A 27,507-nucleotide genomic window follows, 5' to 3' on the forward strand; every position below is an offset into this window, starting at 1 on the left:
TGGAAACACTGCAATGAGACTGTCTTGCTTCAACAGTGTCAGGGACACCAGGAAAGCTCCAGACTTTTGAGTTGGTCCACCCTGAAACGTTTATCTTGGAGCTAATATGGCAAGCTATTTTGTAGCTAGGTAAGACATTAATATCACAACATATTGACACAAGACAGACTATTGTGGCCTTAGAGAATAAAGTTGCACAGAATGAATCTGATATAGGGCAGAGTCCACTGTTCCTCTAAGCTGAGCGGGAGTCCTCCAACTACATTGCTGCCATTGGGGGGGGGGGGGGGGGGGCTTCAATGTTCGATTTTCAATCACTAGGGGCAGGCAGGTTCCCTGGAGTCCTGCAGAGGATGTCTGATCCCCTCACTATTGAAAATGTGATAGTGATAGTGAAACAGCAGCCCTCGCTGGCAGGACTGTAGGTGGAGGATTCTCACTCAGCTTACAGGGAACAGTAGTGCAGACCAAAGCTAAAATGGTAAAACTGAAAGAATCTGCAACCTCAATGAGATATTTGAAGGCTGCATTGTTAAAACACAATTTGTTTCTATAAACTAAGATTTTATCTCTGGAAAGTGCAAATAGAAACTATAATTTGCTTGTGCTTAATTTTCTTTGTTTAAAAACAGCTACCCTTAAGGATCTTTTCCTAGATGTTTGAAGGAGGATCTGAATGTTTCACCAGATAATATCCTTCCAGTAACAAACTTAAAGAAGAAATTAAGAGGGGTGGGGTCTCAATTGAAACCAAATCAGCCTTTGGAACCTCTAGGTGTTTCTGCTTTATTAGAGACCTGAAACTGATTTGGCTCAACCTGCTTCCCCTTTAGGGGGTGAAGTGGGAAAAGGAAATGGAAATGGGACTTGATGTATGCCTTTCTGAGGTTTTTGCAATTACATTCAAAGCAGTTTACATATATTCAGGTACTTATTTTGTACCAGGGGTAATGGAGGGTTAAGTGACTTGCCCAGAGTCACAAGGAGCTGCAGTGGGAATTGAACCCAGTTCCCTAGGATCAAAGTCCACTGCACTAACCACTAGGCTACTCCTCCACTAGCAACATTCCATGGTGAAGCCTGCCCTTGCAGATCAGCAATGCGGCCGTGCAGGCTTCTGTTTCTGTGAGTCTGATGTCAGACTCACAGAAACAGAAGCCTGCACGGCCACGTTGCTGATCTGCAAGGGCAGGCTTCTACATGGAATGTTGCTAGTGGAATAGCAACATTCCATGTAGAATCTCAAATAGGCTGGGATTCTGGAATCTTGTTATTCTTTGGGGTTCTACATAGAATGTTGCTACTTTTTAAGATTCTGCATGGAATCTTGTTAATGGGACTTGATATACCTCCTTTCTGAGGTTTTTGCAACTACATTCAAAGCGGTTTACATATATTCAAGTACTTATTTTTTTTTACCAGGTACTTCTGTATACAAAAGAAGAGCAGGACTTGGGGATGATCGTATCTGATGACCTTAATGTGTCGTAGCAGTAGAAAAGGCGACGGTCAAAGCCAGAAGGATGTTCAGGTGACTAAGGAGGCAGAATGGCCAGTAGGAAAAAAGAGGTGAGAGTGCCCTTGTATAAATCTCTTATGAGACCCCATTTAGAGTACTTGTGCAATTCTGGAGACCAAACCTTCAAAAAGACGTAAGCACTGTTTATTAAATAGGATGGAGTCGGTCCAGAGGGCAGCTACAAAACTGGTCAGAGGTAACTGTCATAATGTATATGGGGACAAATTTATAGATCTTAGTATGTTTCCTCTGAAAGAAAGGCAGGAGAGAGGGGATATGATAGAGGCATTTAAATATCTTTGTGGTATTATACAAATGTTAATAATAATAATAATAATAATTAATGTACAGGAGGTGAGCCTTTTTCAAATGAAGGACAACTCTGGAATGAGAGGGCATAAAATGAAGTTAAGAGGTTATTAATGCTTTGCATCTGAATTGCCAGTGCTTATGTTGCTTTTTATTTTCTTCATTTGGGTCCTTTTTCCATTCTTTGAAGGACAATCTTTTGGCTGTAATAGCATCTTTTACTTATCTTTTAACCATGCTGACTGTCTTTTTCTCTTCTTTTCCACCTTTGCAAATGTATGGAATGCATCTTGTCTGGGCCTCCAAGATGGTATTTTTGAATAACGTCCATTCCTTATTTAGTGTCTTAGTGGAGGAGTGGCCTAGTGGTTAGGGTGGTGGACTTTGGTCCTGAGGAACTGAGTTCAATTCTCACTTCAGGCACAGACAGCTCCTTGTGACTCTGGGCAAGTCACTTAACCCTCCATTGCCCCATGTAAGCCACATTGAGCCTGCCATGAGTGGGAAAGCACGGGGTACAAATGTAACAAAAATAAAATAGGTTCAGGAGTAATCTAAGGAAATATTTTTTTACTGAAAGTGTGGTTGATGCGTGGAATAGCCTCCCGATGGAGGTGGTGGAGACGAGGACTGTGTATCAATTTAAGAAAGTGTGGGACAGGCATGTGGGATGTCTTAAGGAGAGGAGGAGATAGCAGATGCTTCAGATGGGCAGACTGGATGGGCCATTTGGCCTTTATTTGCAATCATATTTCTATGTCTCTATTTGCGTTACTATCAGATAAAGACTGGTTATTTCTCATACATCGTGAAAAGATATACCTTAATTGTAAGGTTTGGATGTCTCTTGATGTATCTAGAGAAACTCAGAGGAAAAGGAGACGGTTCTTGCTTTTACGCCCTGCTGTTCAGCAACTGGGAGCTTTATTCTTTTTAAAGTTCCCTTGTAAATGTATAATAAAGTATAGGTCTCCCCAATTCACACAACTTAGAACTTGGGGGTCCTTTTACTAAGCCATGGTAAAAAGTAGCCTGCGGTAGTGTGGACTCATGTTTTGGGAGCATGCCGGGCCATATTTTTACCACAGCTGGGAAAAAGAGCTTTTATAAATGGGCCTGTGCTAATGTTAAAACTAGTAGGCACCTATTTACAGTCTGAGCTCTTACTGCCTTCCAAAAATACTAGGACTAGGGGGCATGCGATAAAGCTACAATGCAGTAAATTTAAAACAAATCAGAGAAAATTTTTCTTCACTCGATGTGTAATTAAACTCTGGAATTCATTGCCAGAGAATGTGGTAAAGGCGGTTAGCTTAGCGGAGTTTAAAAAAAGGTTTGGATGGCTTCCTAAAGAAAAAGTCCATAGACCATTATTAAATGGACGGAGAAAATCCACTATTTCTGGAATAAGCAGTATAAAATGTTTTGTACTTTTTTGGGATAGTGCCAGGTATTTGTGACCTGGATTGGCCACTGTTGGAAACATGATGCTGGGCTTGATGGACCTTTGGTCTTCCCCAGTATGGCAATACTTATATACTTATGTACTTATTGATTCATAATCTTTTTTCATTCTAATGATTTTCATATTTCTCTAGAAGTGTAAGATGTAAGATACTTAAAATTTCATAACTAAATTTTTTTTAAACTTGCGAAAGCAACATTTAGAAAAAAATCAGTTAAAACAACTGTACAACTTATGAAAACACTAGTAAAAAAGGCCCATTTCTGAAACATAAGAACAGCTATAATGAGTCAAACCAAGGTCTGTCGAGCTCAGCATCTCATCTTTGACAGTGGCTTGTCTGGTCACAAGTACCCAGCAAATCCCCCAAAATAGATCTATTTCTTATAGCACACTTCCAGGGATGAACAATGGCTTTCCCAAGTCTACCTCTATCTGGCTAATATTTTTTGTGGACTTCCCCTATTATGAATTACTTGGAACAAATTCCATCCCAGTTTCCCTCCCTACCCTATCCTAATCCTCATTTCTCACAGTGGAGCTGGGACATCACAATATCCATGCCACATTGGCCCACTCTTGTCACCAGAGTCAGGGGCAGGGGAACAAAACACTCCCAATCTTTCCACTTTCATAGAGACAACGGGGCAGAATGGAAGGAAAAGTCAAAGTCCCTCTCTCATCAAGAGGTTGTGGCATAACTCACTTACCCTCCTGTTGCTCAGTCTGTGAAGAGTTTTCTGATAATTGTGGCTTTGGATTTATTTGGGTTTGTTATTTGTGATCATTTTTGGCTTGTGTGTTATTTATTGTAAATTTATATACAACGTAACTACTTTGGTATAGGAGAATACAGAAAGCAGAATATCAGGTTTTAGTACATGAATGGCTGATGCCAAGTTACTCTGTTTCAGGAGTTAGATGTTTTGGTCAGGCATGGTTTTGAACATCCAGCTTATTTTCAAAGGAGATCACTGGCCATCTTCTGACAAATCCGGCGATGGCTGGCATCTCCTAAAGCCGGCCAAATCGGTATAGTCGAAAGCCGATTTTGGCCGGCACCAACTGCTTTCCGTTGTGGAGCCGGCCAAACTTCAAGAGGGTGTATCGGTATGGTAGCGAAGGCGGGACGGGGGCGGGATGGGGGCGTGCTTTGAGATGGCTGGCTTCGCCCGATAATGGAAAAAAGAAGGGTGTCCATGGCGAGAATTTGGTCCACTTTATGTGGTCCCTTTTATTTCAGGTCCAAGTCCCAAAAAAGTGCCCGAACTGACCAGATGACCACCGGAATCGGGGATCACCTCCCCTGACTGCCCCAGTGGTCACTAACCCTCTCCCACCCTCAAAAAACCAACTTTAAAAACTTATTTTGCCAGCCTCTATGCCAGCCTCAAATGTCATACTCAGGTCCATCGCAGCAGTATACAGGTCCCTGGAGCAGTTTTAGTGGGTGCAGTGGACTTCAGGCAGGCGGACCCAGGCCCATCCCCCCCCACCTGTTACACTTGTGGTGGAAAATGGGAGCCCTTCAAAACCCACCCGAAACCCACTGTACCCACATGTAGATGCCCCCCTTCACCCCTTAGGGCTATGGTAGTGGTGTATAGTTGTGAGGAGTGGGTTTGGGGGGGCTCAGCACCCAAAGTAAGGGAGCTATGCACCTGGGACCAATTTGCAAAGTCCACTGTAGTGCCCCCTAGGATGCCCAGTTGGTACCCTGGCATGTGAGGGGGACCAGTGCACTATGAATCCTGGCCCCTCCCACGACCAAATGCCTTGGATTTGTTCATTTTTGAGATGGGCGCCATTGGTTTCCATTATCGGTGAAAACCGAGGGCGCCCATCTCTAAATCCGACGATCTCGGCATTTAGGTCGACCATCTTTAATGTTGACCTAAACGTTGAGATTTGGGCTCCCCAACCGTATTATCGAAACGAAAGATGGACACCCATCTCGTTCAAAAATACAGTTGGCCCCACCCCTTTGTGGCGCCGTCCTCGGAGATGGGCGCCCTTAGAGATGAGCGTCCCCAGTCAAAAATGCCCCTCCATATGTCCCAATGCACTGTTGTATCTGTAGTCATTGAAGTCAATGCTTCAGGTCCTATAATTCACCAGAATGGGATTGTCAGAAATCCAGGGCTGGCCTAAAATCTCCTTCCTAGAATTGGGTAACTTGCTGATCCACTTGAATGCTGCCAATTGGCTTCCTAATGAGCAGGCAACAACACTTTCTGGAATCTTCTAAAAACATGTCTACTGCGAGCCTTGGAGTTCCATTGAAATCAGCATGGCAGATCCTTAGATGGGGTTGTCAGATATCCAGGCCTGGCCTGAAGTCCCTACTGAAACAGAGTATGTTCACAGCTATATCCTCAGAGAATCTGTGGGAGAGTTGGTTCAGAGTTAGCTTCAGTGGCAGAACAATCCGCCTGGGGTACATTCCAAGGTCTAAGCTACAGAAGAAATCATTTTTTCTTTCCCACTCTTTTTCCCCCTCATTCTACCTTTCTCTTTGTTGCCTTATCTATTCTGGTCTCTTCTGGAGTTTTTTCTCCTTTTTCTTCCCTCACTTTCGCTGTCTCTCTGCCTCTTCCTTTCTCTCTCCTCTACTTCCTTCCCTTCTCCCCCTCCCTCCACACACAGACACACACACACACACACACAGAAAATAACAAAACACCCAGTTCTCCCTGAAGCTTGACTAAGTGCTGTCTACCCCTTATTAAAGATAATGAGAGAGTAACTGTCTCTATGGAAACCCACATTTAACTTTAATTGGTCTTAGTATTACATGATTCTAACCTCTTCACTGCATCCTACTGTTGTTGCCAAGTTCATTTCATCAGGGAAACGACACTCCAAAGAATAAAGTGACGGGCAAATGAAAGCAACGATCGGCAAATATAGAGCGCTGGGGACTTTTTCTGAAGACATGAGTTGCAGTCCTGGACACTATACTCAACCATAAATGGAAAGCCAAGCCAGGCTTTTATAAGTATATTGATTGTGACTTTTGGTGCAACCACACTTAGCACACTTGGGCAGTGGTTGACTATATTCAACTCATCTACTGTGTCAGAGAAGGGTTGATTGTAGCTGAGTGGGAGACCTGGGTTTGACTGCCAAGTTTGGATTTCAATCCTTATGATGACTATGGGTGCAGCAGAGCAGCATTCACAGCCAACAGGGAAGAGGAAGTCCCAGCCATTGTTAGCCAAACCTAGGGTGAGTGCATATGAGGTTCTAGAAGTAGGCTACAGTTTGTGACCCCCTAGTCAAGGACTGTCACTGCAGCAGCCTGGGCTATCCAGGAAGGAGACAGAAGGTTAAAAATGGGGCAAAGGGGAAGACACCCTGGGGTATTAGCTCCAGTAGAGGTCAGGCCTAACCAGTGTGTTTTTTCTAGCGAAAAAGGTGCCAGTACTCAAATGCCAGGCCACCCTTCAGGGGTGCGGTGATCACTGATGGACCCACCCCACAATAGCCAGGCCCCCAGAAACTAATCACAGAATCTATGACAAGGCAGAATTGGTGTGTAGGGCCTGAGCTCTTTCATTATAACTTGGGGACCATGGGTCAATTTTAGCAGACAATGGAAAGCATGCCGGTACTCAGTACCCCCTCAAAAAATGCCCTGGGCCTAACAGAACTGGATGCCCACAGGAGCAGTAGGAGCAGTAGGAAACTTCTGGAGGTTCTACCCCTCAAAAATGTGAATAGGTTTCATAAATGTTTCACTATGTAGTGTTCCTATATAAAGTTTGACTACAGTGACCACAAACCGTAAGATTGTATCAGGTGAAATTGGTCTACAGTTGTTGCTGGTATTTTATTTCACCATCATAGATAGTTAAGAAATAGAATATACCATAACATACTGCTATTTGCCAGTGCCCACGTTAAAAAAAAAAGAACTAAATTCATCAAGTGAACAATTTGAATTCTCCAAGGGAAGGCAGAACATTAGGAAAATAAGGGAGTAGGTTGAAGTCGTGGTGGCAGTCAAGGGATGGTCCGGCCTGGTACCAAGCTGCACAGTTAACTTTACACTGACTTTTAAGAGGGTTTGATCAGTAAAAGCTCTGTTTTGTACCTTCTTACTGGAGCTGAACAATCACACAAGAGTTAAAAAGAGGTGCAGAAGTGCTACTTGTGAAGAGCTTTCAACTATGTGCATTAGCTTCCTGAAAGAAAGGAAATACACATTTGGTTACTGGGCAACACTTTCTACATTTAGCTATTTTGTAAGTTATTATTTGGCAGGCATGTTTTGAAGGGGCCTCATGAACACATCCTACGTCTTTACCCTGGCAAGCAGCAGTTTCCAACATAACCCATTGATTATTGGGTGAATAAAAATTTTCAAATAACTTTTTAACAGCGCAACATTATAGCAGCAGTATTTCTCGGGTTGACACAGAAATGCCAGCTCCCGGCAGAAGAGCCAGCTGCCAGTGTAAGAGAGAACGTATGCCCAGCCATCATCTGAGAGGCAGAAGAGCCCAGAAATACAGTGGCCGAAAGCCACGTCTGCATTTTGTGAAACAGAATCTGTCCGTGACGTGGCTGGAGGTCCAGCAGTCAGAAGGGGCTGGAACCAAGCATCTCCTTAATAAGTAGTTTATTGAACGTTTAGGGAGCAGATGAGATGTTACAGAAATGGTTTAGCATGTGCGCCAGCCTTCCTCAGGAGACATATTTAGCAAATGAAGCAAGTGAGAGCTTTGGCTGGACTAAACATTTTTTTAAATTGAGCATTGGAGAATGAGCTGAGGCAGAGAACAATAAGAGGAAAAGACTGGGCACCCTGGAACAAGACCCCACCCAAAGGTTCTTCTAGAAATTGCTCATATGAGTTATTTTTATTTATTTTTGTTACATTTGTACCCTGCACTTTCCCACTCATGGCAGGCTCAATGCGGCTTACATGGGGCAATGGAGGGTTAAGTGACTTGCCCAGAGTCACAAGGAGCTGCCTGTGCCTTAAGTGGGAATCGAATTCAGTTCCTCAGGACCAAAGTCCACCACCCTAACCACTAGGCCACTCCTCCACTGTTGCTACTATTTGAGATTCTACATGGAATGTTGCTATTCCACTAGCAACATTCCATGTAGAAGTCGGCCCTTGCAGGTCACCAATGCGGCCGCGCAGGCTTCTGCTTCTGTGAGTCTGACGTCCTGCACGTACATGCAAGACATCAGACTCACAGAAACAGAAGCCTGTGCAGCCTTCTACATGGAATGTTGCTAGTGGAATAGCAACATTCCATGTAGAATCTCCAATAGTAGCAACATTCCATGTAGAATCTCCAATAGTATCTATTTTATTTTTGTTACATTTGTACCCTGCGCTTTCCCACTCATGGCAGGCTCAATGCGGCTTACATGGGGCAATGGAGGGTTAAGTGACTTGCCCAGAGTCAAAAGGAGCTGCCTGTGCCTGAAGTGGGAATCAAACTCAGTTCCTCAGGACCAAAGTCCACCACCCTAACCACTAGGCCACTCCTCCAAGATCGTCAAGGGATCTGGTACTTGGGTTTAAATATCAAAAACCACCATAGTGCACAGGAAACTACTCATGCACTCATTAAATAATAGGAATGTGCATTCATTTGAAACAACAAGGAAAATGTCTAAGACATTCCCACGTCATGTCACATCATTTTTTTCCCTGAAATTGACATGAGAAATCCAACATTTTTTAAAAATGTGTTAATAGTGCACACCCTTCTGAAAGAGTACACACGCTAGTGAAGGAGTATGTATGCCCTTTTTGTAGACTGTACACCATTTGCAAAGAGTGTGTTCTGTTTTTAAATAGTGCACACTTATTGTGATAAGTGCACACTTTTTCCAAAAGATGCAAACTCTTAACGATATTGCTCTCGTAATGGAAAAAAACAATTTAAAAAACCCTAAACAAAACAAAAATTCCTGTGAATGACATGAGAAACAATATAAAACTACTACTACTACTACTATTTAGCATTTCTATAGCGCTACAAAGCATACGCAGCGCTGCACAAACATAGAAGAAAGACAGTCCCTGCTCAAAGAGCTTACAATCTAATAGACAAAAAATAAATAAAGTAAGCAAATCAAATCAATTAATGTGAACGGGAAGGAAGAGAGGAGGGTAGGTGGAGGTGAGTGGTTACAAGTGGTTACGAGTCAAAAGCAATGTTAAAGAGGTGGGCTTTCAGTCTAGATTTAAAAGTGGCCAAGGATGGGGCAAGACGTAGGGGCTCAGGAAGTTTATTCCAGGCGTAGGGTGCAGTGAGACAGAAGGCGCGAAGTCTGGAGTTGGCAGTAGTGGAGAAGGGAACAGATAAGAAGGATTTATCCATGGAGCGGAGTGCACGGGAAGGGGTGTAGGGAAGGACGAGTGTGGAGAGATACTGGGGAGCAGCAGAGTGAGTACATTTATAGGTTAGTAGAAGAAGTTTGAACAGGATGCGAAAACGGATAGGGAGCCAGTGAAGGGTCTTGAGGAGAGGGGTAGTATGAGTAAAGCGACCCTGGTGGAAGATGAGACGGGCAGCAGAGTTTTGAACCGACTGGAGAGGGGAGAGGCGACCAAGTGGGAGGCCAGCAAAAAGCAGACCGCAGCAGTCCAAACGATATCTCACCTTGCATCCAAACCAAAGTTTCAAACCAAACCAAAGTTTCAGGCTTCAAACCCCTATTAAATAAGTAGAAGGGAGAGCATTGCAATGCATCAATACATCCTCTTCCGTACTTCTATCCCCCGCAATCTTACACGCTTAAACCTAATCTACAGGTAAAAAACAGAAAATATTATACCCGAACCATCTCTTGCTATCGCTCTGCTGCCCAATCAGGATCCGGTGTTCTTCTATTGTTTTGTTGTTCTTTGCCATTGTTTTATTCTCTTTAACGATACAGGGACTTGTTTTAACTTAATGCCTCATAATGTAACCATAATAATGTTGTAACAGATTGTACTTCCATTAATACAATGTATTGTAAGCCACAATGAACCCGCAAATAGGTGGGAAAATGTGGGATACAAATGCAATAAATAAATAAAATAAAATAAAAATACCTACTTTTTTTTTTGTTTGGTAATCAATAGAAATAAAACATGAAAAAGAAAATAAGATGATACTTTTCTTATTGGACATAACTTAGTACATTTCTTGATTAGCTTTCGAAGGTTGCCCTTCTTCGTCAGATCGGAAATAAGCAAATCTTGGTAGATGGCAGTATATGTAAGTGAGACATCAAAGCATTTTTGGTTTGGAAAGGATCCACTACCTAGATTTCAGCTGTGTTGAAATGCCTTTTTGAAAACTTGCTATGAGTAGGCTTGTAGTGACCTCTGCTGGTCCTTGGGTGCTAAAGAATGTGAGGTGGAAAACAAAACACCACTCATAGCATTGTGATAAAAATATTCTGCACTGAAATTCCTCCTATATGATATTATTGCTTAGAAACCAATGAAAGCTTTGCAACACAGGACGTGTGGGAATTTCTATGTAGTTGAAATCATACTGGATTCCTTGAAACACGGAATGTGATGGCAGTTAAAGACCACGAGGTCCGATTTCTTTTGCTACCTTATAGACCCTAGTTGATATTTGGCTGTTCCCGTCACTTCTTCACCACTAAGGTTCCTCTGTGTTTGCCCAAGGCTTTCGTGAATTCTGTTACTGTTCTGAACTTCACTATCTCCACTGGGAAGCTGGTCCTTGCATCCACCAACCTTTCTGTGTAGAGATGTTCTACTGTTATTTCTCAGTCTATCTCCTTTGAGCCTCATATCATGTCCTAGAACTTTCTACTGGAAAAAGATTGGATTTGAACAATATATTCACCAGATAAATGCACTTTTAACACTTTTTTGCAAAGTATTTTTTTTTTTACTTGTTATGCAACATTAAGGGACCCTTTTACAAAGCTGTGGCAAACAGTGGCCCTATATGAATCTTTCCCACATGCTAAGGCCATTTCTACTGCAGCCGAAAAATGGCCGATTTTCCATTTTCTGATTTAATGGCCATGCGCTAATGTTACAAAGCGAAAGAGCACCAAGAGCCTTCAAATCTGAAACAGGTCCATTAAATCAGCCACGCAAATGGATGCTGTACATCACTGACCCGACATGGACAGTGTTTCGGCACTCAATGTCTGCTTTTGAAGGTTGCCCTTCTTCGTCAGAATAAGCATATTTGCTTATTTCCGATCTGACGAAGAAGGGCAACCTTCAAAAGCTAATCAAGAAATGTATTAAGTTATGTCCAATAAAAAAGGTATCATCTTATTTTCTTTTCCATGTTTTATTTTGTTTGATTTCTATTGATAACCTTAAGAGTGGACTAACACGGCTACCACACTCCTCCACTCCAACTATGAAAATCCCCGAAGAGCATCAGTGATTGAACTACTATCAATAATAAATTGAGCTCTGATCTTAGCTATTTTATCTTGAAAGATAGCTGCCAACTGATTTAAAGTAGGTTGTGAAATTGTAGTAGAAGATGTTTATTTATTTATTTATTTATTTGTTACACTTGTATCCCACATTTTCCCACCTATTTGCAGGCTCAATGTGAGTTACATAGTACCGTAGAGGCGATCGCCAATATCGGTATGAACAAATACAGAGTGAGGTTGTGGTAGAGTAAAGTTCATGCGTGACAGACAGATTTAGGAATCATAAGGAGAAAGAGTTAATTTATGTCCAGTACGAGTTTTGGTTTTGTTGTGTTGCAGAGTTGAGGCATTTAAGTTGGATCGTTCGGGTATGCCTTTTTGAATAGGTGAGTTTTTTGTAGTTTCCGGAAGTTTAGGTGGTCATATGTTGTTTTCATGGCGTTTGGTAGTGCGTTCCATAGTTGTGTGCTTATATAGGAGAAGCTGAATGCGTAGGTTGATTTGTATTTGAGTCCTTTGCAGCTTGGGTAGTGGAGATTTAGGTATGTTCATGTTGATCTTGACGTGTTTCTGATTGGGAGGTCTATGAGGTCTGTCATGTATCCCGGGGCTTCAGCGTTGAGGATTTTGTGAACGAGGGTGCAGATTTTGAATGCAATACGTTCTTTGATTGAGAGAACATTTCTCAACTTATTTAAAAGCTAAAAAAAATTTTTTTGAATCAACATTTTCAACACCTATTAGGTTAGTATAAAATGACTTTCTAATTTCTTTCAAATTATGGGCCTCTTTTACCAAACCATGCTAGTGATTCAAAGTCCATTGAACATGAATAGGCTTTGTTGGCATTACCACACTAGGAACCACTAGCATAGTTTGGTAAAAGAGGTCCTTTGTTTGTACAATGAAAGCATTTTCCACCATTGACGCCTAATTTGGAAATCATTGGTTTTTCTCCAATGTCTCTCTAGTCTACGGCAGGATTGTTTCAAAAGTAGTAACTCAGGAGTATACCAGTCACTATTAGCTTTAGTTCTTTTAATTTTCTTTTGTTTAGGGGCTAATTTAGTTAACATTTCTTCCCCATAATTATTCCAGTTATTAATAAAGGCAATAGAAGGAAGGAGGTGATGCTGAGATTGGAGAATAACCACTCTGCTCCCGAAACCAGTGCATCCCTTCCCACTGTTCTCTTCTCCCATCCTGTCATGCAGGGAACAGGAGAGGAAGGGATGAGGCTAGAATGGACAGATAAAAGAGGAGCTACTTCCTTCCCTAATCTACCCCCTCTCCTCCTCCAAGTAGCCTGCCAGGAGCAGGAGAGAAGGGGTCAGTACCTGGAAATTTCCCAGGTACAGTATGTTCATACCTGAATACGTTTGACTTATTGTGGCCCTGAATGTTGGTGAGCATTAGTGGTATGGGTAGGTGCTACACACAACCTTTTTTCTTTTCCACTCCACGTCCCCCACCAACTCCATCATACAGATTCACTTTTCCTCTCTATCTTGCAGCTCCCCTCACCTTCAGGGATGACCCTATTATCTCTCCTCTATCCACAAGCCTTTCATCGTTCTGTCCTTTCCTTCAAGACCAACCCCAGCACTCTTTCCCTTGCTAGGTATGGACACACTGCAGCAGACAACAGCCTCCTCTTCTTGCTCCAGCCTACCCTCTCCTGCTAGCCCTGTGTGAGGGGAGGTTGGGGCTGGAAGAGACAGAGCAGCACAAGAAAAAACCCATTCCACTCCCTAATTGTAGCACCTCTCCTACTGTTGTTTTTCCCCCTTCCAGGCAGCCTGTAGGAACCGGAGAGGATAGAGTTATCACTAGGAGGTTTCCCGGGTGTCTCCAAAGACCCATAACTTTCAGTGAAGGCTCGAGTTTCCCAGTCAACCCCAGAGAGTTCCCAGGTACATATATTGGCCCATCCAGTCTGTCCAGTTGTTATTCATTAATTTTGGACAGATGAGCCTCTACACTCACAAATGCATCCTAATACCAATTCCTGTTACTCATGGCTTCAAATAAAGTCAACATGATAGAAAACACATGGAAACCATGCAACAGGAAGTGACAACACAGGTGCAAAAGAGGAAGGTTAGGTTCTGACTTACCAAGCTTCTTAGCCACTGCAGCATCCTTATCTTCATCAAGCAAGCCAAATCCTATCCCTTTATTTTCTAGGACTTGGGCTGCTAACTAGGAAAAAGAGGAAAGAGAGAGAGAGGTGGGAAAAGAATGTTTTAGAAAAGAGAGGTAAAGCAGAAATAGTTATAGCAATTTAACAACTTTCCTTGAGAAATAAAACCTTGTTCTCAAAATACATAATGTGAGCAGTTACGTTATGAAGTTAATGGATCAAGGTGGAGGCATCTTATCCAAAGGGCTAGATTAACTGAATCGTCTGCTTTACCCACTTTCAGTTGAGAACACATAAGACTAGTTCTAAATTTTGGACCACAATCTACAAATGTACATGGACAAAGTTCCTACGACACATGGGAGTGGAGTGGAAGTGGCAGATAGAGATGAATGAGGAGCATGTCTGTGACTTTTCAGGTTCTAGTATATGGTCAACTGGAAGACAGGACCATCTACGTACTACAGTGGACATTAGCTGGGAAGAGGGATAAGGAAGGAAGTGGGAAATGGGAGGAGGGGCTTAGGTGGCAAGAAGGTGAATGCCTATTGAGAAGTTGTAAAACATGGAAAATGTCAGCAGGGAATGGAGATCCTAGATTCATCCCTTTAGATAAGAGCACAACCAGGGGGGTGAGGGAGAGGGATGATCTAAGTTCAGATCTCACTCCTTTTTCTGTTCCCTGGGGGCCAATCAGGCACAAATATGATACGGAGGGAGGGAAGGAAGATGTGGCAACTTCCTGTCAGTCAATGAATGATGCTGAGGAAGTACATCAAAGGCAGCCCATGGAAATGCATGTTTGGGCACAAGAGGAAGGCAGTCAAAGATGCCAGGAACAAAAGGGAGGTAAAATGCTAAAGAACACCTTGAAGGGTGAACTTGGCATCTATAACAAGGTTTCCAGCCAATTTATGCCTAACTAATTCCATGTCCTTATTGAAGAGAGAAGTTTTAATCTCTTTTTCATCTCCACATTGCAAACCCTGTTGTTTTTTTAAACATCTGGATCCACACACAGCTGTGACATAGTAATCAGTTTTAAAATCCATGTCCCAAAAGTGGCCTACGTTTCTCCGGACACCTGACTAAACCATTAATTAGATCTGCTGTCTCAGGGGCCCAGGTTAATATAAGGTGAAGAAAACAAAACTGAACACTTATGTATTAAAAAAAACAAAAGTATTGTCATGTTCATTATAGAACCCAAAATAATAAACATCCCCCCTGAAATAATGTTTTAAGAAAAATACTTGAGCTTTAAATAATTTTACTCTTTTTTTTTTTTTTTTTTTTAACAACCCCGGCTCTTCACTGTTGCTTAAGATCTTTTGCCACTTGGCCCTCTCATCACCGAAAATAGCTCTATGACCCCCCTCGCTCCCCGCTGAGCCGGATGCATAAATTACCTCTTCCAAAGCCCCTACGAAGTCCCTTTTCCCTTTGACACCATCTGGATTCTGCTTAGATTTAGCTTTCCCTGTATTGGCAGTTTCTCATGTAATCTAAGTATTTGAGACATTTTGAATGCCTAGGCTTATCCCTCCCCCCTCCATGCCTTCCACTCATCACTCCCACCCTATCGCCTTTCCCAGTTAAGGTTCTGGGCTTTCTCCTGTTGGCTGGTCGCAGTTGCAGCCTATGGAGGTCAGGAGAGGTGACTATGGTCTGCTGTCTTAAAGAAGTCATTGGGGAGGGGGGTTGGAGGCGGGGGGAGGAAAGATGCTATTTTTCTGCACCTTCAGCAAGCTTAAAATTAGATGGCCTGCTCAGCTGTTTCACTTTTTAGGAGGAGATTGAACTGGCAGTCGAAAGAGGATTGGATCATCATATGTCATCACCTCTTAGCACAAAAACAAGCTAATTGGTGTTAGAAATTTGATGACAAAACAACACAATCTGAAGAAATGTGTTTCAAGTGGATTACTCTATACAAAAAGAAAGAAGAGGAGAAAAAAAGCTCAGAACGTTCACAGCTCTCCGTTTCTCCAATGACATTATATAGCGGCGTTGGGGATCAGAACCAGAGTAAGAGATGGTTATATCAGAAAACCAGACTATATGAAAAGATGCCCCCGAAGCAGCATGAGCAAAACAGGGACCTATGCTGGGACAGAAATACTGTGATAGGTGTACAAACTTTGATTGTTGATATGTATAATTTTGGCACCGATATTTGTAGTTTAAGTGAAATGTATCTTTACACAGTTTTGTGAACATGAGTTTTTTTGGCCAGAAATTATATGCATTGCCTGCATTATATACAAATGTATCTCTGCATATTCATTGTGGGTATCCTGAAAACCCGACTGACTTGGTATGTCCCGAGGACTGGGCTGAGAACCCCCGTAGAGAAACGATGATGGTTTAAGCAAGGATGTCAAGCATACTGTCTTTCATACCCAAGTGACTATGGCTAGGGGTTGTGCATGGTTCCATGGTTGGATGCCCGGATGTCTATGGCACCAAACCTCTCAATGGGGTCACCAAATGCCAGATGCTGAGAAGGTGACAAAAAAAAAAATACCAGCTCTGTATCTTCAGCCAAATCTGCAGTAGTGAAATAAAATACCTTCCCAATCCCAAATCTCGACTCACTGGGTAAATCTCTCTTATCTGCACCCTGCTCCTCCACTGCTAACTCCAGACTCCATTCCTTTTATCTTGCTGCACCATATGCCTGGAATAGACTTCCTGAGCCGGTACGTCAAGCTCCATCTTTGGCCGTCTTCAAATCTAAGCTAAAAACCCACCTTTTTGATGCTGCTTTTAACTCCTAACCATTACTCACTTGTTCAGTACCCTTATGTTATCATCCTCACTTTAATATTCCCTTATCTCTTATTTGTCCTGTTTGTCTGTCCTGATTAGATTGTAAGCTCTGTCGAGCAGGGACTGTCTCTTCATGTTCAAGTGTACAGCGCTGTGTACATCTAATAGCGCTATAGAAATGATAAGTAGTAGTAGTAAATCTAGCTATCAGGTTTTCCTCTGGCATGGTATTATTACAAACGTAATTCTGGGTATTCTCAAAAAATAAATAAATATCTCTGTTCTCTATAGCTTTGCACTTGAGCAAGTAAAGTACACTTATGCATGTAAATAACAGCAAAGCAACTTAGGGGCATTGCTATCAACTTGGGGCACTGTTAACCCTAGTTATTAATTACTAGGTCTCATTGCATAAAATGGGGCTTGTGCTAAAATAGCACCAGTTAGTGGGAAAATAACCCATCTTAATGATTATCCATGTTGATAACTTCCCCCCTTAGTGTGAAGAGTTTCAGTCTCTGGTAACCAGAGCTGAGACTGTGATGTCATAATGACATTCCACTAAAGTGTAAGAGCCAACCTCATCAGTGATGTCACAATGGCTTGATTGCACTATATTTGACTCATCAGGGGCGCATAGCCACGGGTGGGCCTAGACGGGCCCAGGCCCAGCCACTTTCCCTGCAGTCCTGCCCATCCAACATCCTTCGCTCGCTGTCACTGCCTTTTTCCCCGCAGCTCTGGGTATGGCCATCCGGGAGGCAGCGTTCAGCATTGCCTGCGTGCCTGCCTGCCTGCCCTAAAATAATTCTTCTCCCCAGGCTCCGCTGCATCGGTCCCTGCATTCTCTTTTTCGCCCATCGCGCAGTGCTGCCATTCACACAGGCAACTCCGCTCCCTTTTGCCGCGACCATCCGGCCCTCTCTGACGCACTTCCTGTTTACATAGGGCCACATGAACGCAGCAGGGGGGAGCAGAGCTGCCTGTGTGAATGGCAGTGCTGCACGACAGGCGAAAAAGAGAATGCAGGGACCGATGCAGCGGAGCCTGGGGAGAAGAATTATTTCAAGGCAGGCAGGCACGCAGGCAATGCTGAACGCTGCCTCCCAGAAGGCTGTACCCGGAGCCGTGGGAGAAAAGGCAGTGACAGCGAGTGAAGGATGTTGGATGGGCAGGCCTGGAGGGTAGAACTAAAGTAAGTGCTGAACCTTTGGGGAGAGGACGATGGGAGGGGGGGGGGGGGGCTAGAGGGAAAGGATAGTTTTTCTGGAGTCAGACTTGTGGGAGGAAGGAGATAGCTACTGGAAGTGGGAGAAAGAGGAAGGAGGGGATCTGAATGGAAGGGATAGAGTTGCAGGAGGTGGGGATCTAGATGGAAGGGAGAGAGCTGCTGGACATGGGAGAGAAAGGAGGAAGGGACTGGAGGGAAGGGAGAGAGCTGCTGGACATGGGAGGGAGAGCTGCTGGACATGTACCTCCCTATGTATATATCAGGAAGTTATAATATCTAAATCTGTAGGTTGCATCCTCTGAGCTCAGTACAATAGTATGTAGCAGATATATTTATATATCCTGTTTAGGAGAATTTGAATATTTCATTAATATACTGAATATATAGAATCTTCATTGTTATAATGTATTATATATGATAAAGATCTTTGAGCAAGCTCAGATGTATGTACTGTAGCTGGGTCTCCCTTTCAGGACCCAGCCAGGCTCAACCCTGCTTAGCGTCCGCCTTCACTGGACTGTTGCCTCGCTCCACACCACCTTGGCCTGTTCTGTGAACTCAGCACCACACCCCCTGAGAGCTTGCAGGACTTCCTCCTCTCTCTATTGTTTCCACAGAGGCTCAATCAAGGCAAAACGTTTATAGAAAAAAAACCCCTTTATTTTCTTGCTTCCATTCAGCATAGACACAAAAGGAAAACACCTTACTCCCAGGTTGTTAAGGTTTGCTGCCAAAGTCTCATTCAGGGTTTAAACAGTCCATATAACTTCACTTTAGCCAAAATTACTTCTTTTAGGGAACAGTACATGATCAGAAAGAAAACACCATAGCTTGGTAGGTTGCAGGCCCAGACCTTTCCAGTATGAAACAGTTTACACAGTCTTTCTTACAGCACAGCTGCACAGCTTTGGTCCCACCTGGTTCAGACTGGGGTTTCAATTGTGCCCAGCCCTCTTTCTCTCCCAGGGGCTGCACCTGTTTCCTCTTTAGTAGAGATCTCCCCCAGCGCCTCAGTCTCTCTCCTCTGGTCTTCCACCAGTGTCTCCAAGGCACAGCTAGCCACCCTCTTACAGCAGCTTTTTGGGTTTGAGCCAGAGCTCCAATCTCCATCTGTTCCTCCTCTTGTCCTTCAGTAACCTCCATTTTATCCTCCTCTTCAACTTCCCCCGCCCCCAACCTCTCCAGCTGGCCCTCATCACCTCCCTCAGAGACCATTTCCCAATCTTCTATCTCCTCCCCTAATTCTTGCACAGCCGGGTGGGGAAGAGAGGGATTCTGGGACTGGTAGTTCCTCCTCTTCTTCCTTAACCCGGCCAACCTCTCTGCCTCCGGTAGCGCAGCTTTCTGAATGTGGGTGTTGTGCACATGAAGTCTGCCCCGTTGGGGTTCCCCGGCTGCCTGCACCCCCCTTCTGCGTGCCTTCCCGGATCCCCTTTCACTTACCCTCTCACAGTACATACATGGTAAGGAGGCGGAACATCGAATGTGCAATGATAGTTCCATCTGGACACTACCACATATTCCCTTTGGCCTTTGGAGATATAATGGTTGGAATGGGTATGGTCTGAGCACATTTAAACACTTCACAATTGCATTATAAAAAGATAAAAATTATATTTTTACCCAAGGTATAGTTTGAAGTAAATTTGTAGACTTGGTTTTCTTATATTGTGGTCTTCCGGTTTATATTATAGTTAAGGTTTAATGCCAAGAAGTGTAGAGTGATGCACTTGGGGTGTGGAAACCCAAAAGAGAGATACCGGATAGGAGGGGAGAGATTAGTAAGCTCGACTCAGGATGAGAGACCTTGGGATGTTGGTGTCGGAGGATCTGAGGTGAAGAAACAATGCAACAAGGTGACAGCCATGGCCAGAAGGATGCTAGGCTGCGTAGAGAGGGGCATAACCAGCAGAAGAAAGGAGGTGTTGATACCCCTCTAGAAGTCATTGGTGAGGCCCCACTTAGAGTATTGTGTTCAGTTTTGGAGGCCGAATCTTGCTAAAGATGTAAAAAGACTGGAAGCGGGGCAAAGAAAAGATACAAAAATGGTATGGGATTTGCATTGCAAACCGTACGAGGAGAGACTTGCTGACCTGAACATGTATACATTAGAGGAAAGGAGAAACAGGGGTGATATGATACAGATGTTCAAATATTTGAAAGGTGTTAATCCACAAACGAACCTTTTCCAGAGACGGGAAGGCGGTAGAACTAGAGGACATGATTGAGGTTGAAGGGGGGCAGACTGAGGAGTAATGTCAGGAAGTATTTTTTCACGGAGAGGGTGGTGGATATGTGGAATGCCCTCCCACGGGAGGTGGTGGAGATGAAAACGGTATTGGAATTCAAACGTGCGTGGGATAAACACAAAGGAATCCTGTTTAGAAGGAATGGTTCCGTGGAATCTTAGCGGAGATTGGGTGGTGACGCTGGTAATTGGAAACAAAACGGGAGCTGGGCAGACTTCTACAGTCTACGCCCTGATCATGACTGAATAGATAGGGATGGGCTGGAGTGTAAATTTTAAGGGGCTTCGATGTTAGCTTCCGATCTTATTACAAGAACAGTACTGGGCAGACTTCTACGGTCTGTGCCCTGAGAAAGGCAAGGACAAATCAAACTTGGGTATATATATAAAGTATCACATACCATGTAAAATGAGTTTATCTTGTTGGGCAGACTGGATGGACCGTACAGGTCTTTATCTGCCGTCATTTACTGTATTTCTGGCAGAATTTTCAATCTATTTGATTCAAGGCTCTTCTTAACATACAATGCTATCCCTCCACCAATTCGATCCACCCTATCACTACGATATAATTTGTACCCCGGTATGACAGTGTCCCACTGGTTATCCTCCTTCCACCAGGTCTTCGAGATGCCTGTTATAACTAATTTTTCATTTAGTGCAATATCGTGGATGAAATTGCCCCCTTTGATCCAGAACTTTACGTAGACGTCAACCATCACCATGGTTTAATGACCTATTAAAAAACCTAAAATCACTAACCAGAAAACTAGAAAAAGCATGGAGTAGATCAAGAAACAATCTCACCTTTAACGCTTGGAAACAGTCACAGAGAAATTATAAGAACGCCATTAAAAGAGCAAAAAGATCCTACTATACTCAAAAAATCACAACCAATGGCACAGATATAAAGAAACAATATCAACTCATAAAGAGCCTTCTTAACACCAATCTAGTTACCCTCTCACCTTCAAATAGCCCACCTGCAGCCCAATTGGCTAAGCACTTCTATAATAAAATTATTAATCTTCGTAAATCGATTCCCCTTGATGGTAACTACATAGATACCTTTCTCGATGAATTGGATCCTAACATTAATGAAACTCCGGTTGACCGCTCATGGACAAGTTTTACCCTCCTCACCACCGAAGAAGTTTACAAGGCGATCTCCAAACTCTCCAGATCCCATTGTCATCTTGACTTCTGCCCTAGCCATTCAATGAAAGACGCCCCTGAACGCTTCATCACAGATCTCACCATCCACCTTAACTTCTTGTTGCAGCAGGGTTCCTTCCCTACCGAACATGGTAACATATTGCTCACACCTATACCCAAAGACTCCAAGAAACATATAAGTGATGTTACCAATTACCGACCAGTGGCCTCCATCCCCCTATTAACTAAATTGATGGAAAACAGAGTGACCTTTCAAGTCAATGAGTATATACAAAAATTCTCCATCCTTCATGAGTCTCAATCAGGTTTCCGTCCTACCCACAGTACAGAAACGGTATTGCTTACTTTAATATCCAAAGTCAAACAAGAAATATCATTCGGAAATAGCATACTCCTTTTACAGTTTGATATGTCTGGAGCATTTGACATGGTCGACCAGTGTATTCTTACTAGACTTCTGGATAAGTTGGGAATTGGTGGCAATGTTATAAAATGGATTGAAGGCTTTATTACCACTAGAGCCTATAGAGAAGTCATCTACAGAAATATCATCTCCCTGGTCATCAGATTGCGGTGTGCCTCAAGGTTCTCCTCTATCCACAATTCTGTTCAACCTTATGATGATTCCTCTGACTAAATCCCTTTCCAGACATGGTCTCAACCCTTTTATCTATGCTGATGACGTTACCATATTTATTCCCTTCAAATCTAACCTGGCAGAAATTTCCGACAAAATAACCAATGGTATGAGAATTCTAACTTCTTGGGCCAATGCTTTCAAAATGAAACTGAACAAAGATAAAACTCAATGCCTAATCCTCTCTTCCCACTATTCCACATTCCACCCAACTACTCTCACCACTCCTGATGTCACAATTCCTATATCCAACAATCTGAAAGTCTTTGGAGTTCCATTGGATAAATACTTATCCCTTGAAGACCACGCAACATCCATCACAAAGAAAATGTTCAACAGGATGTGGATGTTGAAACGTGTGAAACCTTATCTCCCCTTGAATACCTTCCGCAGCTTGGTACAATCTATGGTACTCACCCACGCTGATTACTGTAATAGTATCTTCGTTGGATGTAAGGCCCAAATTATGAAAAAACGTCAGACTGCCCAGAACACGGCAGCTAGACTTATTTATGGGAAGCCTAGATTCGAAAGTGCAACACCCCTTCGTATGAAACTTCATTGGCTCCCTATTAGAGAACGAGTCAACTTTAAGACCATTACTCTAATCCACAAGATCATGTATGGAGTATCACCAAGTTACATGGCCAATCTATTAAACCTTCTGACCAGAAACATGTCAACATCGTCACGATCATACCTTAACCTGCACCTTCCCAATTGCAAAGGACTAAAGTACAAAACCTACCATGCATCTAACTTCCCCTACCTGGGATCCCAACACTGGAATGCTCTGCCCAGATACATTCGGTCAATTAGTGAATTTCTTCCCTTTAGGAAACTATTGAAACCCCATCTATTCAAACAGGTTTACCCGAATGACCTGACGTACCATAAGTTATCATAAGCAATCCATCTATTTACCGGTTCAACTAATTATTAACAACAATGACTCAGAAAACATCTCCTACCAACCTTCTTACCCTCCATGCTCTTCCCAACTTCTCCTTTATCGCCCCACCTCCTTACCTATCCCTATCCTTTCTCTCACATCTCTTCTATTCCATTTACTCCTTGTTCATTGGTCCTATCACATACCTCCTTTGTTGATTCTGATACTACAGATTGTATTCTCTTGTTACTATGTAAGCCGCATTGAGCCTGCGATGAGCAGGAAAGCGCGGGGTACAAATGTAATAATAAATAATATTCTAACTCATCTTATTTCTAAGGCTTCTGGCATTCGCATATAGACATTTCAAACTATGTTTGTTGTTCCTATTTACATCTTGCTCAGTAGTTGACAGAGTTAATTTGCAAACTTTTGTCTGATTTTTTATTTAAGAACATCTGATCTACTATGGTCTCTTTTGCAACCTCGCTATCAGGATACTCCATTTTCCCTGTTTTGGTGATATCTTTGAAAGATACCTTGTTCCGAACCATGCATTTTTGAACAACTGTCAGCCTTCCCCCAGGTTCTAGTTTAAAAGCTGCTCTATCTCTTTTTTAAATGCTGATGTCAGCAGCCTGGTCCCACCCTGGTTAAGGTGGAGCCCATCCTTCTGGAATAGGCTCCCCCTTCCCTAGAATGTTGCCCAGTTCCTTACAATTCTAAACCCCTCCATCACCTCATCCATGCATGAGACTCCAGAGCTGCCTATCTCTTGGACTCGAGGTTCTGGATTTGAGCTTTCTATCTAAGAGCATAACTTTGGCTTCCAGAACCTCTCTCCAACATTTTCCAATGTCATTGGTGCCCACATGTACCAAGACAGCTGGTTCCTCGCCAACACTATCTAAAATCTTATCTAGGTGACATGTGAGGTCCGCCACCTTCGCACCAGTCAGACAAGTGACCAGGCGATCCTCACATCCACCAGCCACCCAGCTATCTACATGTCTAATAATTGAATCACCAACTACAACAGCCATCCTAACTCTTCCCTCCTGGCCAGTAGCTCCTGGAGACACATCCTTGGTTCAAGAGGATATTGTATTCTCTAGTGTGCTGGTCCTGTCTACAGGATTACTTCCAGCTACACCAGGGTGATAAACCAGGGTGATGCTCTCCTTTTAGAAGACCTCCCTCTTCTAAGGCAGCACAGGGTCTTCCAGACTGGAGGTGGGACTTCTCTACCACGTCCCTGTAGGCCTTCTCTATGTACCTGTCTCCTTCAGCTCCCCCAAGTCTGCTACTCTAGCCTCAAAAGAACGGACTCGTTCTCTGAGAGCTAGGAGCTCTTTGCATTGAGCACACACATATGACCTCTCATCAACTGGGAGATAACCTTGTTTGGCATTCTTTAGACTTGTATTTGTCACATAGGAACCAGCAGGCTGCTATAATGAAATTGCCATTGAGATCAAAATCCACACCCCTATACCCCTTCCTCCCCCCAAACCTAGATAACGATTGGTGCACCAACTCTGTCCATCACTAACCCCAGAGCATGCTGGTATTTTTAGCTCTCCTTACATTGCCAAACAAGCCCTAGGACATGAGTAAAAGGAAGCCAGTGTGAATATTGATCACACATATGATTTATATATGTTTGATCTACAAAGCTATCCTCCTCCCCCCCCCCCCCCATAATTTGAATTAGCCTGAAAACTAGGGATCTGACCATTACACTCAAACTGATGAACTTCCTGTGAATGATCTGTTCATTATTAAAGCAAGTCTGTGTCCAGCTGTTTAGGAAGTGCTCATGTCTAGTCTTATTAAGGTAGAATTCAGACCACTTACTCTTGGAAACAGACGTAAACCTAAATAGCCCTAATAAAAGGAAGAAAAGTAATGGTTGTCAAAGGCGTGGAGGCCTGCATGTGCAAAAGCCAGTACAAACCATTGGGAAATTGACAGCTTTCTATACGGTCCAAAGAGGGCTTCACTCCATGGACCAGAATTTACCAGTACAGAAACTGCTTTCCTGTTTATATTGTATTTCATCCCTTTCTTCCCCTTGCTCTGCTGTCATTTCTCTTTATCCTCTCTGTCCTCCCCCCCCCCCCCCCCCATATATATGTAAGCTGCTCAGACTTCTCTTGTGGGCGGGATATAAGCCTCTACTAAGCTTGAAACTAGAAGGGAATTAGGGCTACCATGCCATCCAGGTCAAACCAAAAGGCTAAGTCAGTCCTGAGTTTGTCCCACTGGATGCATGGAAATGTATGCTTACTTCCTTTATAGAGGAACAAGGATTGCAACTCCTGTGTGCCCACGATTAGATCACTTCTTTGGGCTGACTGGGAGGAGAGGATGTTACTCTAGGGACAGGGACTAGAATCTGATTTTGACACAGAGTTGCAGGAGGCTGGTAACACAGCAGAGGTAATTCAATGGCACATTCTGCTTTGCCATGGCCCTCGTGTCTAGGATGGCTGCCTCACTTAGGCTAACTTCCCCTCCATCTAAGAGCTTGTGGTTCCAGTTGCTCTAGGAAAGGCAGAAAAGGACAATCTTGTGCATGCAGTGGGGGCAAAACCAGGACTGAGTGACCAACTGAGACTGATGTGGGCAGAGCTGCCAAGTTATCCTGTTCCAGGAGGAAGACATTTTGGCCAGGCCTATTCTACCCAGGGCTGTAGGTCTCAAAATGCATGATGATGGGATTGTCAGAAATCCAGAGCTGGCCTATAAATCTCCCTCCTGGAACTGAGTAACTTGGCAACTCTGCAGTCTAGGTCAGGTGGCAACACCATCCCCCTACAAAATGCTTCACCCTTATTCATCAACTAGTTCTATAGGCTGACCTTCGTAGTTGACCTTGTCACACTGCTTTTTTTCTTTATTTTATGCATTTATTTATTGATATGTTCAACACCTCCCTACATGCTCACTCACCATAGACAGTTTAGCCATAGGAGGGAAACTTGCAAAGGTATTTAGTTGGGCAAATAAAAATAAATTCAACCAGGTAAAATGGTCTGCCTGAAAACCACCTTCCCTAGCGATAGCTGCTGGTTGCATAGTTAGCATGCTCTTATTTGTATTAAAAGGAGACTTGCAAGTGGGTACATGCATGTGAAATTTCCAATATCGTGTGCAGTATTTTGTTTCTGCTCCCCTAGCGTATTTGAACAGAACCAATGCAGATTATTGTAGCTTTATGAACTGCAGCAATGCACACAACGCAGACTATTGAAAATCATCCCCAAAATTGATAGGGAGTGAGCTGTCACGTGATCCAGCGTCTGGAGGGAAACTGTGGGCCATTCTCTTCTCCACTTATTTCCATGTAGAAATTACAATCCCACAATGCAGTGAGACAGATGTTCAAAAACAGGAGTGAACAAAAGTCTCCCCCATGCCATGCAGGAGCTGGTTCACTAGGTAGCTCTGATATGATTTGTTCTCTCCGTAGTTTTTTCTCATGCCTCCCCACTCTCCAGGAGAGTTGACCTGTCAGTTTAAGCCCCCTTAGTGGCACAAAATCTAGGCCTCGGAACCTAAGCTTTTCAGGGCAGCTTATGAACCAGCAGGGATTTCTAGGCTCCTTTCCTCAAGGATATTATCCCAGAGCTGCCAAGGGGATCCAATCTTTGAGAGGGAGATTTTTATGCCACGCCTCACTCCGCCCAGCCATGCTCCCTGACCCGCCCACTCTACCTCCTGGCTCCACCGCCTGACAAATCTTGGCCGCGGCACCGACAACCATCATCTCCTACTGCTGCAGGACCAGTCTCGTGATAAGAGCTGTGAGATTTTGCAGTTCTTATCACAAGATTGAGCCTGTGGCAGCAGGAGATAACGTCTTATTAACGCATCTCCTGCTGCCAATGGAAGGAGAGAGGCTGCTCAATGGGAGTTCTCTGCTCCCAGGCGGGAGTGTAGGAGAAGAGCTGTGAAAGTGAAAGTCTCCTGCTGAATGTGGAAAACTTGGCAGGTCTGTTACCCACCCCAGTAGATGGAAGTCCTGGAAATGGGTCATATGTGCAGCTCAGTCACAGGGTTGGGATCCATAAAGTATCATCATTTTTGTTTTAGTGAAGGCTGTACTCTTGTTCCATAACCTCTCCCTTAAAGGAAGCAAAGCGTTGGACAATGACAGTCCATAAAGTAGAGCAGACTGATTTCATCAGCTATCTGGAAGTTTGCCAGATTATCATAGTATTAAAGTTCATCTTTAGCAGTGTTACCAGTTGGCCTGATATCAGAGTAGGGATGGGCTGTTGTTTTAAACGACTACCATTTTCCACTATGTGCACATAGTGTGTGTGTTTTTCTTAAAGAAGCAACACTACTACTACTACACTACTTAACATTTCTAGAGTGCTACTAGGGTTACGCAGCGCTGTACAGATTAACATAAATTGACATAAAGGACAGTCCCTGCTCCAAGGAGCTTACAATCTAAAGGGCGAAATGTCAAGTAGGGGCAGTCCAGGTTTCCTGAATAGAGGTATGGTGGTTCGGTACCGAAGGCGACATTGAAGAGGTGGGCTTTGAGCAAGGCTTTGAAGATGGGCAGGTAGGGGGCCTGGCGTATGGGCTCAGGGAGATTATTCCAGGCATGGGGTGAGGCGAGGCAGAAAGGGCGGAGCCTGGAGTTGGCAGTGGTGGAGAAGGGTACTGACACTCCCCAAGATTCTATATATGGCATC

At 43.5% G+C, this 27,507-nt stretch overlaps 1 protein-coding gene across 1 annotated transcript in view; it reads right to left on the reverse strand.

Annotated features, from left to right (window-relative positions):
- The window catches only part of CASQ1 (calsequestrin 1), a 109,027-nt gene that overhangs the window by 76,847 nt on the left and 4,673 nt on the right, over positions 1–27,507 (reverse strand). The window contains 1 exon segment of the mRNA XM_030187108.1: positions 13,811–13,895. Coding sequence (XP_030042968.1) covers positions 13,811–13,895 — 85 coding nt within the window.

The sequence above is a fragment of the Microcaecilia unicolor genome, chromosome 14 (genome assembly GCF_901765095.1).
Source record: "Microcaecilia unicolor chromosome 14, aMicUni1.1, whole genome shotgun sequence".
NCBI classification, from domain to species: Eukaryota; Metazoa; Chordata; class Amphibia; order Gymnophiona; family Siphonopidae; genus Microcaecilia; species Microcaecilia unicolor.